Source organism: Prinia subflava, chromosome 21 (assembly GCF_021018805.1).
Source record: "Prinia subflava isolate CZ2003 ecotype Zambia chromosome 21, Cam_Psub_1.2, whole genome shotgun sequence".
Classification (NCBI taxonomy): Eukaryota; Metazoa; Chordata; class Aves; order Passeriformes; family Cisticolidae; genus Prinia; species Prinia subflava.
The window spans coordinates 4,588,591-4,604,388 of record NC_086267.1 but is presented as its reverse complement, the minus strand read 5'-3'; the positions used below and the strand labels follow the sequence as shown (position 1 = coordinate 4,604,388).

General features: G+C 48.7%; 1 protein-coding gene across 1 annotated transcript in view; it reads left to right on the top strand.

The window, feature by feature from the left end:
- The window catches only part of PRDM16 (PR/SET domain 16), a 286,725-nt gene that overhangs the window by 248,573 nt on the left and 22,354 nt on the right, over window positions 1–15,798 (top strand). The window contains exons 6-9 of the mRNA XM_063417376.1: window positions 2,249–2,447; window positions 7,843–7,990; window positions 8,842–8,995; window positions 12,602–14,003. Coding sequence (XP_063273446.1) covers window positions 2,249–2,447; window positions 7,843–7,990; window positions 8,842–8,995; window positions 12,602–14,003 — 1,903 coding nt within the window. The remainder of the gene's footprint in view (window positions 1–2,248; window positions 2,448–7,842; window positions 7,991–8,841; window positions 8,996–12,601; window positions 14,004–15,798) is intronic.

Here is a 15,798-nt window from a genome sequence, read left to right as displayed (position 1 = left end):
TTGTTGCGTTTTCTCTGAAGTCAAAAGAAGGAGGAGAAAAAAACCTCTGTTTCTCCATTCCAAGTGTTTTCAGGTCCAGGGATTTGCCAGGGGGAGCTTGAGGGATACGGGGAGTTTGGTGGGAGCTTGTCAAGAGGTGAAAGGACCTGGGGCTTCCCAGCCTGGAGGATTTCAGTCACTCCTCCAAAAATTCCTTCCTGGTTTAAGCCACTGCTGCATTTACAGGAGAGCAAAGAGGGGAAATTTTGGCTCTGAGGTAGGGAAACACCTCACCAGAGCAGTTCCATGTCTCTGGAGTTTGATGCTACACTTTTTTCTTCTTTTTTTTTTTTTTCTTCTGTTCACTCATAAAAAGTAGTTTGGATTATTTTCATGGTAGGTGGTGCAGCAGCTGTCACTACTGCTGTTATTGGTGTCCTGATTTCCAGTTTTCCCTCCCCAGGGACATAAAACCCCTGAGATACACATTGGTCCTGTTCTACACAATGCAGTAAAGAGAATTTCTCTGAGGAGCAGAGCAGGGCCTGACCCACCTCACAGTGAGGCTGCTGCCAGCAATTTCAGAGCATGTAAACTCTCAAAATGAGCTGAAATGAGAACAATTGGGCAATTTCTTCCTTCTTTTTTAATCAAAATCATTTTGTTAACCTGCTGGACTGGATTTTTTTTCTTGCACCCCTCTTGTTCAGCTGGGGAGATGCTCCTTCAGCCCTGTGGGATCATCCCTGCCTGCTGGGGATGGCTCTGGAGCCCTGGGCTGGCTGCTGGGATGCCCAGCAGGGCTGTGCTGGCTCCCTTCTGGTGATACTTTCTTTTTCAGCTGGGTCTGGCTTTCCCCACGTCGATATTTTCCGTGTAGGTGTGCAGAGTGTGCAGAGGGTTTCCTCTGCCCACATGGCTGCTGCAGCAGCCTCTGGGACCTTGCCTTGCTCAGTTTGAACTCGGGTTCAAGCAGAGAAAGGGAGATGGGAGGGGAGTGCCCAGCTGGGAGCACGGAGGTCTCTGGGTGTGACACTGACCGTGCTTCCACTCCTGTGGAAAACAAAACAAAATTAACCTTGATTTATATAAAACACCATTCCAGGCCTTAAAGCTCAGCCTAAGTGTTTGCAGTTGTGCAAAATTTGGCATAAACAAGTGCAAGGGGGGACTTTATAGCAAAGGTTTGCTCAGGGGTTGAAGATCTTGTCTCGAGAACGTGAGCGTGGCCACATCCCAGCCCAGCATCTCCTCTCCCCAGAGCAAGGACTGGATCAACTCCATCCCAGCACTGCCTTTGGCTGCAGCTCTCAGAAAATTCCCGTTCCTCCCTGGGAGATAACGCACTCACCACAGGCTGCTCCTTCTGGGAGTGAAGTTATCAGAAAAGGAGAACCAGGCAGAGCGTGGAGGAAGAGGGTAGGGGAGGACAGGGAAACGCGGCTCCAGTGACTCAGAGGGGGCTGGAAAGCTTCTGTTCCAGGGTGGAGAAACCCAGAGCTATCCCGGCTCCCTCGCAGAGCTTGTTCTGGAAAATTTACAGCTCTGAGCTGATTGTTTGGCTTGGCACCATGGTCAGGATGCTGCCTTGTAAACTTAATAATAGCTGCCCTCTTTTTAATTTGTTTGACCTTGACTACAGTAATTTATTATGTGCATTAGAACTTAAAAAAAAAATTAAAAAGCAAAGAGCACAGCAACAAAGCCTTTGGCTCCCTGCTCTTCCTTCCATGGTGCTCTGGGCTGGGACTCCTCAGGCTGATGGAGCCCTGAGCTCCTGCAGTGGAAAATTCAGAGGAGAACATTAGACAGGCAATTTCTTAGAAAGAAGCTCCTCCAGGTTTGTGCTGTGGCAGTTTGCTTTTCTCACTATCTGTGTTTATACGAGTCTGGCTTGTTCCTTTTTCCCTGGCAGCCCTTTCTGAGGAAAACCCGTTCATAATTTCAAACTGTCCTTGCAGTCATGAGCAGCACTCCGGAATGAACCCAGAATTTTGTGTGTCTCCCAGTCCCTGTAGATCTCTCCATCTCAGCAGAGGCCAAGACACAAAAAAACCCAAGATCTCCTCTGGTTGTGTGATCTAATTTTTTTTTTTCTCTTAATACCTAAAGTGAAAGCAGCTGCTGGCACAGCCTCCCTTGGGCTCTCTCCCCTCTCACTCGCCAATTCTCTCTCTGTTTGTTTGTTTGCTGGGCTGGAGGAGCTTTGCCTCCTCTCTGGTGTGTTCCCCGGGGCAGGGCTGACCATGGGCTGGTGTGTTTGTTGCAGAGGAGCCCTCGTTCCGCTGCGAGGACTGCGATGAGCTCTTCCAGTCCAAGCTGGACCTGCGGCGCCACAAGAAGTACGGCTGCGGCGCCGTGGGCGCCCTGTACGACAGCCTGGGCGACGACATCAAGCAGGAGGGCCTGGCAGATGGACAGGTCTACGAGTGCAAGGACTGTGAGAGGATGTTCCCCAATAAATACAGGTACCCACGGGGACACGGGCCCTCCTCTGGCCTCCGCTCTCCGTCCCGGCCAAAGGGGGGTGGCGGGCAGCTGGGGAGGACTGAAGGGATCAGCCCTTCCTTCCTCCATGGAAGCCTTTCCTTTCTCCATGGAAGCCTTTCCTTTCTCCATGGAAGCCTTTCCTTCCTCCATAGAAACCTTTCTTTTCTCCATAGAAACCTTTCCTTGCTCCATAGAAACCTTTCCTTTCTCCATAGAAACCTTTCCTTTCTCCATAGAAACCTTTCCTTCCTCCATAGAAATCTTTCCTTTCTCCATGGAAGCCTTTCCTTCCTCCATAGAAACCTTTCCTTGCTCCATAGACAATTTTCTTTACTCAATAGGCTTTAGGAATGCTCCTTTTGGGATAAACCTTGCCTTTCTCCATAATCTTTAGGAATGTTCTTTTGGGGATAAACCTTTCCTTGCTCCATAGAAACCTTTCCTTTCTCCATAGAAACCTTTTCTTTCTCCATAGAAACCTTTTCTTCCTCCATGGAAGCCTTTCCTTCCTCCATAGAAACATTTCCTTCCTCCATAGAAACATTTCCTTCCTCCATAGAAACCTTTCCTTTCTCCATAGACACCTTTCTTTACTCCATAATCTTTAGAAATGTTCCTTTTGGCATAAACCTTTCCTTCCTCCATAGGAACCTTTCCTTGCTCCACAGGCTTTAGGAATCTTCCTTTGGGATCAACCTTTCCTTCCTGTATAGAAACCTTTTCTTCCTCCACAGAAACCCTTCCTTCCTCCATCAGCTTTGGGAATGTTTCTTTGGGATCAACCTTTCCTTTCCATAGAAACCTTTCCTTCCTTCATAGAAACCTTTCCTTCCTCCATAGGCTTTAGGAATGTTCCTTTTACGATCAATATTTCCTTTCTTCATAGAATTTCAGAATGTTCTTTTGGGGTCAACCTTTCCTTTTTCCATAAAAGCCTTTCCTTCCTCTATAGAAACCTTTCCTTCCTCCATAGGAACCTTTCCATCCTCCATAGGCTTTGGGAATGTTTCTTTTGGGATCAGCCTTTCCCTTCTCCCAGTAACCTTTCCTTTCCCTGCAAGGTTTAGGAATGTTCACTTTGGGACTCTCTGTGGCTGTTGGGCAGTGTTTTATTCCACCTTGATTTCACAGACTGGTGCTTTTCACTGCCCGTTGGTAGAAGCATCCAGGAGTTGTTGGTGGGAAGTTTAAGGGGTTCTTTTCTGAGAGACCTGTCTGGGATCTTTCCATCATCTGCTCTTTTGTGCTCTGGTTCTGAAAAAAAAAAAGAAAAAAAAACCCCACCAGTATTAATTCAGTCAAAATATGCATGAAGACTTCTATTAAATTTAATTCTTGGTCATTTTAGATGAGTGGGTTTAAAGAGGTGTCATACCCTAAGAACTTGTAATAGCTCCTATTTGATCTGGAAGGAAAAATTTAAAAATTCTATTCCAATCAAAATTTTAATTTTCTTTGTGTCCACCGAATGTTCTTGTGACAGCAATGTGAAAAGGAAAAAAAAAGATAATTTGATATTCTCCAGCTCATTTTTTAATTCGCAACAATTATTCCGTTATTATTATGATTATATGGCAACTCTAAACAAGAATTAAAATTCCCTCTTTAAAAGGGGAAATAGTTTAACTCAGGTTTTAACTGAAAATCTGTATTTTTTGAAGCAGAATGTGGTAGTAATGGAACGCAGCTTTAACGCAGCGATCTTTGAGCTATTTAATTCATTGGCAAAGTGAGACTCAAATAATTAAATATTAGGAGCCAGCTTTAAAAGTTGAGAGGTTTTTTAAACCACTTTAAGATTGTGTTTATTTGCATCCTAAGCCTTGATAAAAGCCTTTATAAAATTCTATAAAAGCAGAGTTTTCTGTGTTTACCGGAGGCTGAAGTTCTCACATACTCATTTCTTTTGCCTTCTTGGGTGAACAAACCCCGTGCACCACAAGATTTGTTATAAAACTGTGAGAACTGGCAATCCCCCGTCAGGCTCTGCCCGAGCAGAGCACAAACCTCGGGGTTAAAGCCCGTGTAAGGCCTGTTTCACTTCAGTTTAACATTTAAAAACCTGCGTTTGTCCCTTTGAACTTAATTACATTGATACTTTCAGCTCTTTGATCTGGGTCAGGAAGTGAGGGGGGGAAAAATCTATTTAAAAGAAATGCAGAGAAAGGTGAAGCCCACTGAGCATTCCCTGTATGTGCATGGAAAAGAGCTTGGGAGCTGCAGAATCTGGGATGGATCCTGGGATTTCTCTGTGGGATCCTCTTAGCCCAGTGTGGCATCTTTACCCCTCACCTGGTGTCTCTGCATTGGGTACTCTCATTAGAAATAAGAGTTAATTAAGAAATTAAGTGAATTAAGTGAATTAAGAAAATACAATTTTCTTAATTTTTTCACCCAACAAGACAAGGAGAACTTACTTTAAATGTTTTTAATATTACAGATTTTAGTAAAAATTCTGATTCTTTTATCCATCGGTGTCAGGAGCTCTCTCCTCTTGAGCTTCCAGCACTCCCTAATTTTTATGTTAATTAGGAAATAACCTTTTGAAATGTATGTGTTGTATCCTATGTGTACCCTCTGTGTTTTCCTGGCTCCCTAGAGGTCTGAACTGGCACTGTGGCCTTGGGGTTTTTGCCTTTTAGACCAAATATTTTGGGATAAGTGATATAAAGTTGATTTTTCTTTTTGACAAAGGTAAAGAAAATCAGCAGCATCCCCGTTCAGCCTTTGACATGCTGGTGGATTGGTGGGGTGGGGAGGAAATGTCCACATCAGGCTCTCCCCCATCAATCTGCCAAGTTTAAAGTCACTAAAACACAAAATAAACCCGCTCAGAGTGCTTGGATGGTCTTAGAATTTTTCAAAGTTAATACAGATGAAATCAAGGATGCCACTGGGGACCTGAAATTGAGCATTTAGCAGCTGACTAAATAAATAAATGTTTTGCTAATCCCAGTAGGTACTTGCCTCTAAACAACATATTAGCCTGTCCATATTTGCTCAAAATAAACTCATAAATCACAGTTAACAGGAGCGTATTTTTGGATGTGCATATGAAAGGTTTGTGTTACTTTGTGTGTGTTAAAAACCTGGTGGTTTCAAGAGCACCATTTCTTGAGCAAAATGAGTATTGCTGCTTTCAAACGAGTGGGTTGGCAGTTTATGAGGGGCATGCCCATGAATTTGAATTATCTGGCTGGGATCAGGGCTGGTACTCCAAGAGAGGAGTTTTGGGTGTTGGGTGACCAAGGCTGACACAATTCCTGGGATCCTGAACCTCTCAGCTCGCTGGAAGTACCCAGGGAATATTTTCCCTGTGGCATTTAATTAAGATTGGCAGGATTTTCCAGAAGTGTTCAGCTTTAATGTTCCTGTAAAAATACAGCCATGCTTTAAAGTTCTGTAAGAACGGTTTAATTCCATGTGTAGGGGTGCCAGGCAGGAGCAGATTCCACATGAGCTGTTTTTCTTTTTTTATTACTCACAGTAAGAGTAGTGTTTGTAACTCCTGTTAACCTGCCCCAAAGGAAGCAAAGGATGCAGATTTCCTTCCCTTGTTTCTCAGGGCTGGCCTGAGAGGTGCAGGATTCCCAGACTGAGATGTGCAGGATTTCTGGCCAGAGAGATGCAGGATTTGAGGGCTGAGAGGTGCAGGATTATAAGCCTGAATTGTGCAGGTTTTCTGGCTGAGAGGTGCAGGATTCCCTGCCTGAGAGGAACAGGATTCTTGGCCTGAGATGTGCAGGATTTCTGGCTAAGAGGTGCAGGATTCTTGGCATCAGATATGCAGGATTTAAGGACTGAGAGGAGCAGAATTTCTGACTGAGATGTGCAGGATTCCTGGCCTGAGAGATGCAGAAATCCTGGCATCAGATATGCAGGATTCCTAGCCAGAGAGGTGCAGAATTCCCAACATGAGATGAGCAGGATTCCTGGCCTTAGAGATGCAGGATCCCTGGCTCAAGAGATGCAGGATTTCTGGCTAAGAGGTGCAGGATTCCTGGCCTGAGAGATGCAGGATTTGAAGGCTGAGAGGAGCAGGATTTCTGTCTGAAAGGTGCAGGATTCCCAGCCTAAAAGGAACTAGATCCCTGGCCTGAGAGAAACAGGACTCCTGGCCAGAGAGATGCAGGATTTCTGTCTGAGAGGAGCAGGATTCCTGGCCTGAGAGGAGCAGAATTCCCACCCTGAGAGGTGCAGGATTCTCAGCCTAAAAGGAACTAGATCCCTGGCCTGCAAAAAACAGGATTCTTGGCCTGAGAGGTGCAGGATTTCTGTCTGAAAGGTGCAGGACTCCCAACCTGAGATGAGCAGGGTTCCTGGCCTGAGAGGTGCAGGATTCCCAGCATGAGAGGTGCAGGATTTCTGAGACATGCAGATTTCTGTCTGAGAGGAGCAGGATTCCCAGCATGAGAGGTGCAGGATATCTGTCTGAGAGGTGCAGATTTCTGTCTGAGAGGAGCAGGATTCCCAGAATTAGAGGTGCAGGATTTCTATCTGAGAGGTGGAGGATTCCCAGCCTGAGATGTGCAGGATTTCTGTCTGAAAGGAGCAGGATTCCCAACATGAGATGAGCAGGGTTCCTGGCCTGAGAGGTGCAGGATTCCCAGCCTGAGATGTGCAGGATTTCTGTCTGAGAGGTGCAGATTTCTGTCTGATAGGAGCAGGATTCCCAGAATTAGAGGTGCAGGATTCCTGGGCAGGGAGGTGCAGGTTTCCCGTGGCACTGCAGCACCGTGTGCCACCCCTGCCGTGGCCCCGTGCCAGCAGCCACTCGGGATTGCCATCGTCCCCCCAGTCCGCAGACGCTGCCAGTTGGCAGGAGGTGAAATTGCTGAGTGAAGCAATCAAAGATGCCTGACGTTTAGAAGTGAAACGTGTTTGCACCTTATCATGTTTCTTCCCAACGGTGAGTCCCTGTGTTCTGGGAAGCCGTGGGCCGGGCGCCCGTGAAAATGGACACATGAGAGTCTCAGCAGCAGAAAATATCATTTCTTTCCCCGGGGGGGTGCCACAGAAGTTTTGGTCATTTTTCCCCTCAAGAACGTGCAGGGTCAGTGCTGAGTTTGCTTTTCTTGAGAACAGACTCAGGTATTTATAAGAAATAAAGTAAAATACAGCATAATTTTGAGGCAGAACAGGGCATCTTGCACCAGTGAAATAAACATCAAAAACCTCAAATGGTGTTTGGGTGTCCTTGCCCTTCTCACAGTCGATGAGCCTCTCCCTTCCTGCTCTGAGGCCAGGTGACTGGAAATGCCCCAGGCCCCACAGCTGGTTCTCTGTCACCATCTCTGTCACTTTTTTGGGTCCCAGACCTGCCTCAGTGCCTGCTTTGGGTGGTCTGAAGGTCGGCCTGTCTCTCTTTCCCAGCCTGGAGCAGCACATGGTGATCCACACCGAGGAGAGGGAGTACAAGTGTGACCAGTGCCCCAAGGCTTTCAACTGGAAATCCAACCTGATTCGTCACCAAATGTCTCACGACAGTGGGAAACGGTTTGAATGTGAAAATTGTGTTAAGGTACAGTGAGGAGAGGGTCACCCTGGGGGATTCACCTGGGGGAGGGCGCGGGGATTTGGGGAGAAGGGTGCAGGACACAGTGTCCATGGGAGATTCACCTGGGGAAGGCACTGGATTTGGGGAAAAGGGTGCAGGACACAGTGTCCATGGGGAGATTCACCTGGGGGAGGACACTGGGACCTGGGCAAGGGCTGCAGGGGGTGGGTGGCCCATGGTGGCCCAGAGCAGGGTGATACAGGGAGAGGTGACCCTGCTGTCCCTGTGCCAGGGAGAAGAGGTGTCCTCACTGTCCTGGGCATCCCTCTTGGGGTGTGGAGCTCAACCCTCTCCCAACCCACTCCCCTTTGGGCTTTCCCAGCTGGGTACTGGGGTGGTGGTGAGGGCTGTGCTGGGCAGATGTGGGTGAGCAAAGACCTCTAAAACCATGAACACCACACACTCCAGGGGAGTGCCACAGACCTGTGATCCATGAGCACGACACACTCAGGGGGATGGCAAAAACCTGTAAAACCATGAGCACCACACACTCGAGGGGGTGGCACAGACCTGTTCAACCATGAGCACCACACACCTGGGGAGGTGCCACAGACCTGTCTAACCATGAGCACCACACACTCAAGGAGATACCACAGACCTGTCTAACCATGAGCACCACACACTCGGGGAGGTGCCACAGCCTGGCAGGACACAAACCAACCTCTTTCATGACCTGTCCTCACCTGTCCACCCCACGCTCCTCAAGCCATGAACACCACCCAAAAAAACCCCCACCCTAACAAACCAAGTTTTCCACATGTAGACTCTTCTCCTCCTGCTTTTCCCCCCGTCCTGAAGGCGTTTTTCCCCCACAGGTGTTTACGGACCCCAGCAACCTCCAGCGGCACATCCGCTCGCAGCACGTCGGGGCGCGGGCGCACGCCTGCCCCGACTGCGGCAAGACCTTCGCCACCTCCTCGGGCCTCAAGCAGCACAAGCACATCCACAGCACTGTCAAACCTTTCATATGTAAGTTGTCACGGCCATCACCAGCCCGGCCCTGGCTGTAATTGCAGGGATCCTGCAGGGGCCCCCCAGCCCTCCCATCCCTGGCCGCTGGAATTTTATAGCTCAGAGCACGAGATGAATTTATTTTTTTTCTTTTTCCTTTTTTGCATGCTCCCTGTTTTTTTCAGCGAGCGTCCGTGGCAGTTTTTGACTTTCTTGACAAGTTAAAAGCTGAGTCTCTCAGCGGTCACAGCGATGCCATTTTTCTCATATCTTTTCTTTCTCTCGTCTTTTTTTTTTTTCCTTAATCGCTTTTGAACGTTCCTGTTGGTGACATAAATAAATAGCTGGCACAGCCTGATCGAAATGTTTTACAGGGGTGCCTCAAATCCTGGAGCCGTTGTAAAGAACTTGGAATAATCACAGAGATGAGAAGGTGTTTTTTAAAAAGAAAGTTTTTTCTTCTTTATTTACCGCATGATATTTCATCTAGATAATGCTGAGAGGCAAATAAACAGCAGATGACCTGTGTCCTCAGCACTCTCCTCGGTGGGATATTTCCAGAAGGGCATTTTCCCTGGAGAGCCACCCATCTCAGTCCTTGTCATTGCCAGGGCTGTATATTTTTTTAATTGACACAGCACCCACTGGGTTGGGGTGGCTGTGCAGGGAGGTGGTGGTGTCACAACAAAGCCCCAGGAACTTCAGGGATCACTTCCTGACACTTCAGAACGCGTCGCTCAGGCACGGGCCGGGATCTGGGTTTGATTCCAGGCTTTGATGTCAGGGTAGGGAAGTCACCGAACCCACCCCTGCCTTATTTTTTTTGCCTTTTTTTTTTTTTTTTTCCCTGTTGGAATAATGGGAACAGCATGCAGGAATATCCTGGGAGACTCATTTCATTAATATCCCGGGATAATCAGTGTCCTGAGACATCAGCTGGGTGTCAGCAGAGGAAGAAGAAACGCTCCTCTCTCTCCTCTCGCTCATTTTGCTGCAGTCTTGCACCGGGCACATGAAAGGGATAATTTGGCTCCCAGGATTGCTGCAGGGAGATGAGGGATTTCTCCTCATAATCTCCTCACTCTCACCTCATCAGAATTAGGGAGTTGTCAGACCAAATCAGGTGTGGGACAACTGCAGGGGGATCCTGCCTGGTCAGGTTGTTTTGTCCACCAATGTGGAACCCATTAACAATTTCAAATCCACACTGCAGGATTCACAAGGAAGTTGGTTCTTTTTTTTTCCCTGTTCAGCGGAAGAAAAGGGTCTCTGTGTGTTTGCGTTTTGTATTTTACAATATTTTATTTAGCTTTCAAAAGACCCCAAACCTGTAACTTTATAACTGCAGAAATCAGGGGGACAAGCAATTCCACGCGGAATTACTAAATCACCAGATAACTGGGGATTTAACAGAAATTTTCCTGTTTTCCTGATTTTAGAAGGATGATGGGAGCTCTCAGAGCTCTAGCACTTCTCTTTAGGGAATTTTATGCAGTGTTTATGTATCTAGCGAAAATTCCAGGGGTGGAAAATGGAGGAATCCTGGAATCACAGAATGGTTACAGTTGGAAAAGCCCTCTGAGATCATCAAGTCCAACCCTTAACCCAGCAGAGATTGTTGTTCTTAAGAGACTGTCCTGGAAATAAAATTCAGTAGTGCTGAATTTTCATGGCAAATAAATTCAGTAGTGCTTCCTTTAAGAACTCTGTTTGGATATTGTTTAAGAAAACACTTTAAAATGGAGTAAAAAAGCCAAATAAACCCTTTCTCTGCAAGTCTGAGGTAGCTGAAATGACACTTGCAACAGCCATAAAACTCTGTGTGTGTACCAAGAGCAGTTCGGGAGACCTGGTCCGAGATTTTAAAGTGTGATTGCCAAAAATTAGGATTGGCTCAAAGCTCCAAACTCTTGTGATGACTTTCCTGTCCTGTTTGTGTTTCCCTGCAGCTCAGGGATGTGTCAGGGCCCAACAATTAAATACTCTGGGAACAGACAATGCATCCTAAATTTAGAGTGCAGTCGGAAACCAGAGCCTTCAGTGGCACTCCTCTGGATTTTGGGGTGCTCATTGGAACTGAAATGTCAAATTCATGACATTTTATCCATCTCTGCTTTGAATTTCGATTGGAATTTGTTATGTTGTTATATTTTCAGAGCTGCTAATGAAATACTCTCCCACCAGTCATTCAATATTCAAGCACTGAAGTAAATCTTAGAGATTTAAGAAAGATTTAGGAGAAAGTACTGGGGAAATCCTGCTCACATGCAGCTATCAGTGAAGCTTGGAGGGAGGAAGGATCACTGAGCATTCCCTGAGCTGGAGTGGCAGAACTTGGATTCGTGTCCTTGCCTGTCCAACCCCAAACAATGTCCTTCCCCTGCTTTGTCTCGGTTTCCCTGCTCACAAAAGGGTGATAACAGCAGTTCCCCGGGGCAAGGAGTGTGTTAATTCACCTCCACATTTATTCCCATGTTGAAAGAGGCACCAGATAATAAAAAGTCACGGTGTTTTGATGTGTAGAAAAGTTTGCTGTGGGATTTCTGCCTCGCTTTGCCCTGTTTCTTCCACAGCAGCAAAGTCTGGAGGTGAAAAGGGGTCATAAAAATCCATGTTTTGAAAGCTTGGTATTTACAGGTCGTTAAAGAAAATGCTGATGTGGCTTCAGTTAGCGGGGCAGGGGTGTTCGACTGATTTAATGGATTAAAAAAAGAGATCCCAGTCCTGGCAGAAGCCAGGCCTGGCTGACAGGGGATTTATAGAGCATCCCCCTGGAGGGGTTATGTACCACTGAGGGCATTTAGGAAGGGCAGGTTTGATTAAATGAGGCAAAGTTCTTCTCCCTCCAGCCCTCAGTGCTTCCTGCCATGCTAGGACTAATGGGAAGCAGATGAGCTGGGATAAATAGATGTTATCATTAAAAATGTGTGATTAGGGCAAAGACGTTCTGAGGGGACTAGAGCGTCTTCCCTGTGAGATTTGGGGCTGTTCAGCCTGGAGAAGGTTGTGTGGAGATCTCACAGCACCTTCCAGGATCTGAAGGGTCTACGGGGAAGCTGCAGAGGGACTATGGAGCGACAGGAAAAGGGGGAATGCATTCAAACCGAAAGAAGGGAATTTAGGTTGGATATACAGAAGAATTTTTCCCTGTGAGGGCCACGAGGCCCTGGCACAGAGTGTCCGGAGAAGCTGTGGCTGCCCCTGGATCCCTGGCAGTGTCCAAGGCCAGGTTAGACAGGGCTGGGAACAACCTGGGATGGTGGAAGGTGCCCCTGCCCATGGCAAGGAGTGGGATGAGATGGGCTTTAAGCCCCTCCCAACCAAACCATTCTGTGATTCCATGATTAGCTTTCCTGAAAATTCCCTCAAACTTTGAGCAGAGGTAGCACAACCCCTCAGATTTCTCTGGAGCTGCTTCTTGAGGGATTCTCCAGGACGAGCTTCATCCAAAGGGAAAGGTGGTGATGTCTCTCACTGCTCTCTCCTCTTCTGCCTTCGGGGAAGGAAGATCCCAGGGGTGGAGCGGGCAGGGCGGGGCGGGTCTGGTGAATCCTGTGGTGAATCCCTGCCGTTTTCCCGTTAATTTCATATGGCTTTTGTTGTTGGTTGCTGTTGACGCTTTAGGTGAGGTCTGTCACAAGTCCTACACGCAGTTCTCCAACCTGTGCCGCCACAAGCGGATGCACGCGGACTGCCGCACGCAGATCAAGTGCAAGGACTGCGGGCAGATGTTCAGCACTACCTCCTCCCTCAACAAGCACCGGCGCTTCTGCGAGGGCAAGAACCATTACAACCCCGCCGGCATCTTCGCCCCCGGCCTCCCCCTCACGCCCACCTCCATGATGGACAAATCCAAGCCCTCTCCCAACCTCAACCACGCCAGCCTGGGCTTTAACGAGTATTTCCCATCCCGCCCGCACCCCGGCGGGATCCCCTTCTCGCCAGCCCCTCCGGCCTTCCCCGCCCTCACCCCGGGGTTCCCGGGGATTTTTCCGCCTTCTCTGTACCCCAGGCCCCCTTTGTTACCACCCACGCAACTGCTCAAAAGTCCCCTGAACCACACTCCGGACGCGAAGCTCCCCAGCCCCCTCGGGAACCCGGCACTGCCGCTGATCTCCGCGGTGAGCAACAGCAACCAGGCCCCTTCGGGGGAGGAGAAATGTGAAAGCAGCCTGGAAAACTCCTACCTGGAGAAGCTAAAAGCCAGGAACAGTGACATGTCCGATGGCAGTGACTTTGAGGACGTTAACACAACCACGGGCACGGATCTGGACACCACGACCGGCACCGGCTCTGACCTGGACAGTGACGCGGAGAGTGACAGGGACAAAACGAAAGACAAAAGCAAACAAATCGAGACCAAGCCAGATTTCATCAGCAGCTCGGTGTCTGCGAGTTCCACCAATGCCACGAGCGAGATCCCTCTCTTCTATTCTCAGCATTCCTTCTTTCCTCCCCCCGAGGAGCACCTGCTGCCCACCACGGGGGCGGCCAATGACTCTATTAAAGCTATCGCCTCCATCGCAGAGAAATATTTCGGGCCTGGCTTTATGGGGATGCAGGAGAAAAAGATGGGTTCGCTCCCGTATCATTCCATGTTCCCTTTCCAGTTCCTCCCCAATTTCCCCCACTCCCTCTACCCTTTCACGGAGAGGACCCTCAATCACAACTTGCTGGTCAAGGCAGAACCAAAGTCACCCAGGGACCTCCACAAAGTCGGCGCCAGCAGCTCGGAGTCCCCCTTCGATCTCACCACGAAGCCAAAAGAGATTAAGCCAATCCTGCCGCCCCCCAAGGTCCTCCCGGCCCCGTCCTCGGGGGAGGAGCAGCCACTGGATCTGAGCATTGGCAACCGCATCCGAGCCAGCCAGAACGGAGGGAGAGAGCCACGGAAAAACCACATTTATGGGGAGAGGAAGCTGATGGCGAGTGAGGTGTTACCTAAGATTTCCCAGTCCCAGCTGCCTCAGCAGCCTTCCCTGCACTACGCTAAGCCATCGCCCTTTTTCATGGACCCCATCTACAGGTATTAACATACCCTGCCTTAAGCCTTTCCCTAACCAGCTCCTTTTCCAGCTGACTCCACACCCTGAGGAAGGGGAGGATGCAGGTTGGTTGGGAAGAACAGTGAACATCTCCCATTGTTGTTTGTATTTCTCTTGAATTTCCTGAATGGAAAGGGCTGAGTAATTGCAAGGGGCCCTCATAATCAATGTGTAAAGAACACATCCTTATTTTGATAAAGAAGAAACTTGACCTATTTAAGGACTCTCCCACGAGGCGAGCCATCACTAAGATGGCACTTCTGCTGGCGAAATTCCAGAGGTTTGATTCGATAAGAATGCAGAGTTCAGATTGCCTTGGAGCCCCGGGCTCTCATGGCTTGGGAATGAGTCAGGAGCCCTGGGAGCCTGGAAATGCAGCTCTCCCACTGACTGACTTGAGGGCCTTTTGTGAGCCACTTCACCTTTCTTTCTCCCTCCCTCCCTTTGCCTTTTTAATGCCTTTTCTTGGGTTTTTTCCATTCGGAGGAGCTGCTGGTGCAGACCCAACCTGCCGAAACATGTTACTCTTGGAGTAACAAGTCCTGTGTAAACACATGGTAGCGTGTTACTACCCAGATCTTTCCTAGATACATTTCTCACAGATTTATCTTTCTTGGGAGATAACAAGGCCTTTCTGGTGTCACTTGAACAGATGGTTCTGAGGAGGGCCTGATGAGTTACGTCAGAATGAGCTGAACATGGAAGGCGTGTGTAGAGCAGGCTGGGTGAAGTTATCCAAATGTCAGCTAAACTTCCAGAAGGAATCAGTTCAGGGGGAAGCAAAAAGGGAAGGCTTTGCCTTCTTGTTGCTTGAGAGCTTTTTATAAAACCTGCTCCCAAAGGAAAACTATTATAGGTTTGTGGTGAGGGAAACAGTAAATTTGCATGTTACCCATCCGGGCATTGGATGAGGTGGGCACGGCACGTTTGGTTTCAGCAAAGCCCTGTGAAAAGACGTGTCCTGAAGTTTGATTTAGTCATTAACACATCTAAATTAGCCATTGCCATGTCTAAATGCTCCACAGCATCCATCTGCATACGTGTGCTTGGCCTGGAGCGCTCCTGGGTTCAGTTTGGGGAGGTGAATTCTTTGCCTTTCCACTCCTTGTGCTGAATGCGTGGTGGTCCTTGCTGTGCCCAGCCTGCTGCAAGGTTAACTGCTGGAGGATCTGCTGTGTCCCTGGCACTGGAAAGCCTCAGAGCCACCGTGGGGTGACGGTGGGACGAGCGCTCAGAGGGCTGCGGGCACCGCGACAGCCCAGATGTCACCGCCGGGCTGATAACTGTGGGAAAAAGTGATGTCAGTGTCTGGCCAGGCCAAGGAGCTGTCAGCTGGGAGGAGGATTAGCGAGCCTCAGTGCTGGCTGAACGAGCCTCTCTGGCTCTGCCAGCTCGTGGGGGTGACGTGCCCACACCGTGCCATGAGGGATGGGGACAGCTCAGGAGGCACCGTGTCCCGCCTGGCACCCACCGTGGCCATCTCCTCCTGGAGAAATCAGGCAATAAAAAATACTCCTGGGGTGGAGGGGAAAAATCAATAAATAGGACAGAAAGACAAAAGGATCCATGTAGGGTCCTGCCACCTCTGGGCATTCTCAGCAGGAATGCTGAAATAACACGGCTCGGAAAAGCCGCTGCCAGTTAAAACAGCGGCCTCGGGAAAACTGTAAAGGCCCAGAAGACAGATGGAAGTGAAGGATGGGGGCATCGTTGGTTGCATTCCATGGGATGCACACGGTTTTAGTCATGTGTTAAAATAGAAAGTCAGCGGTGGCG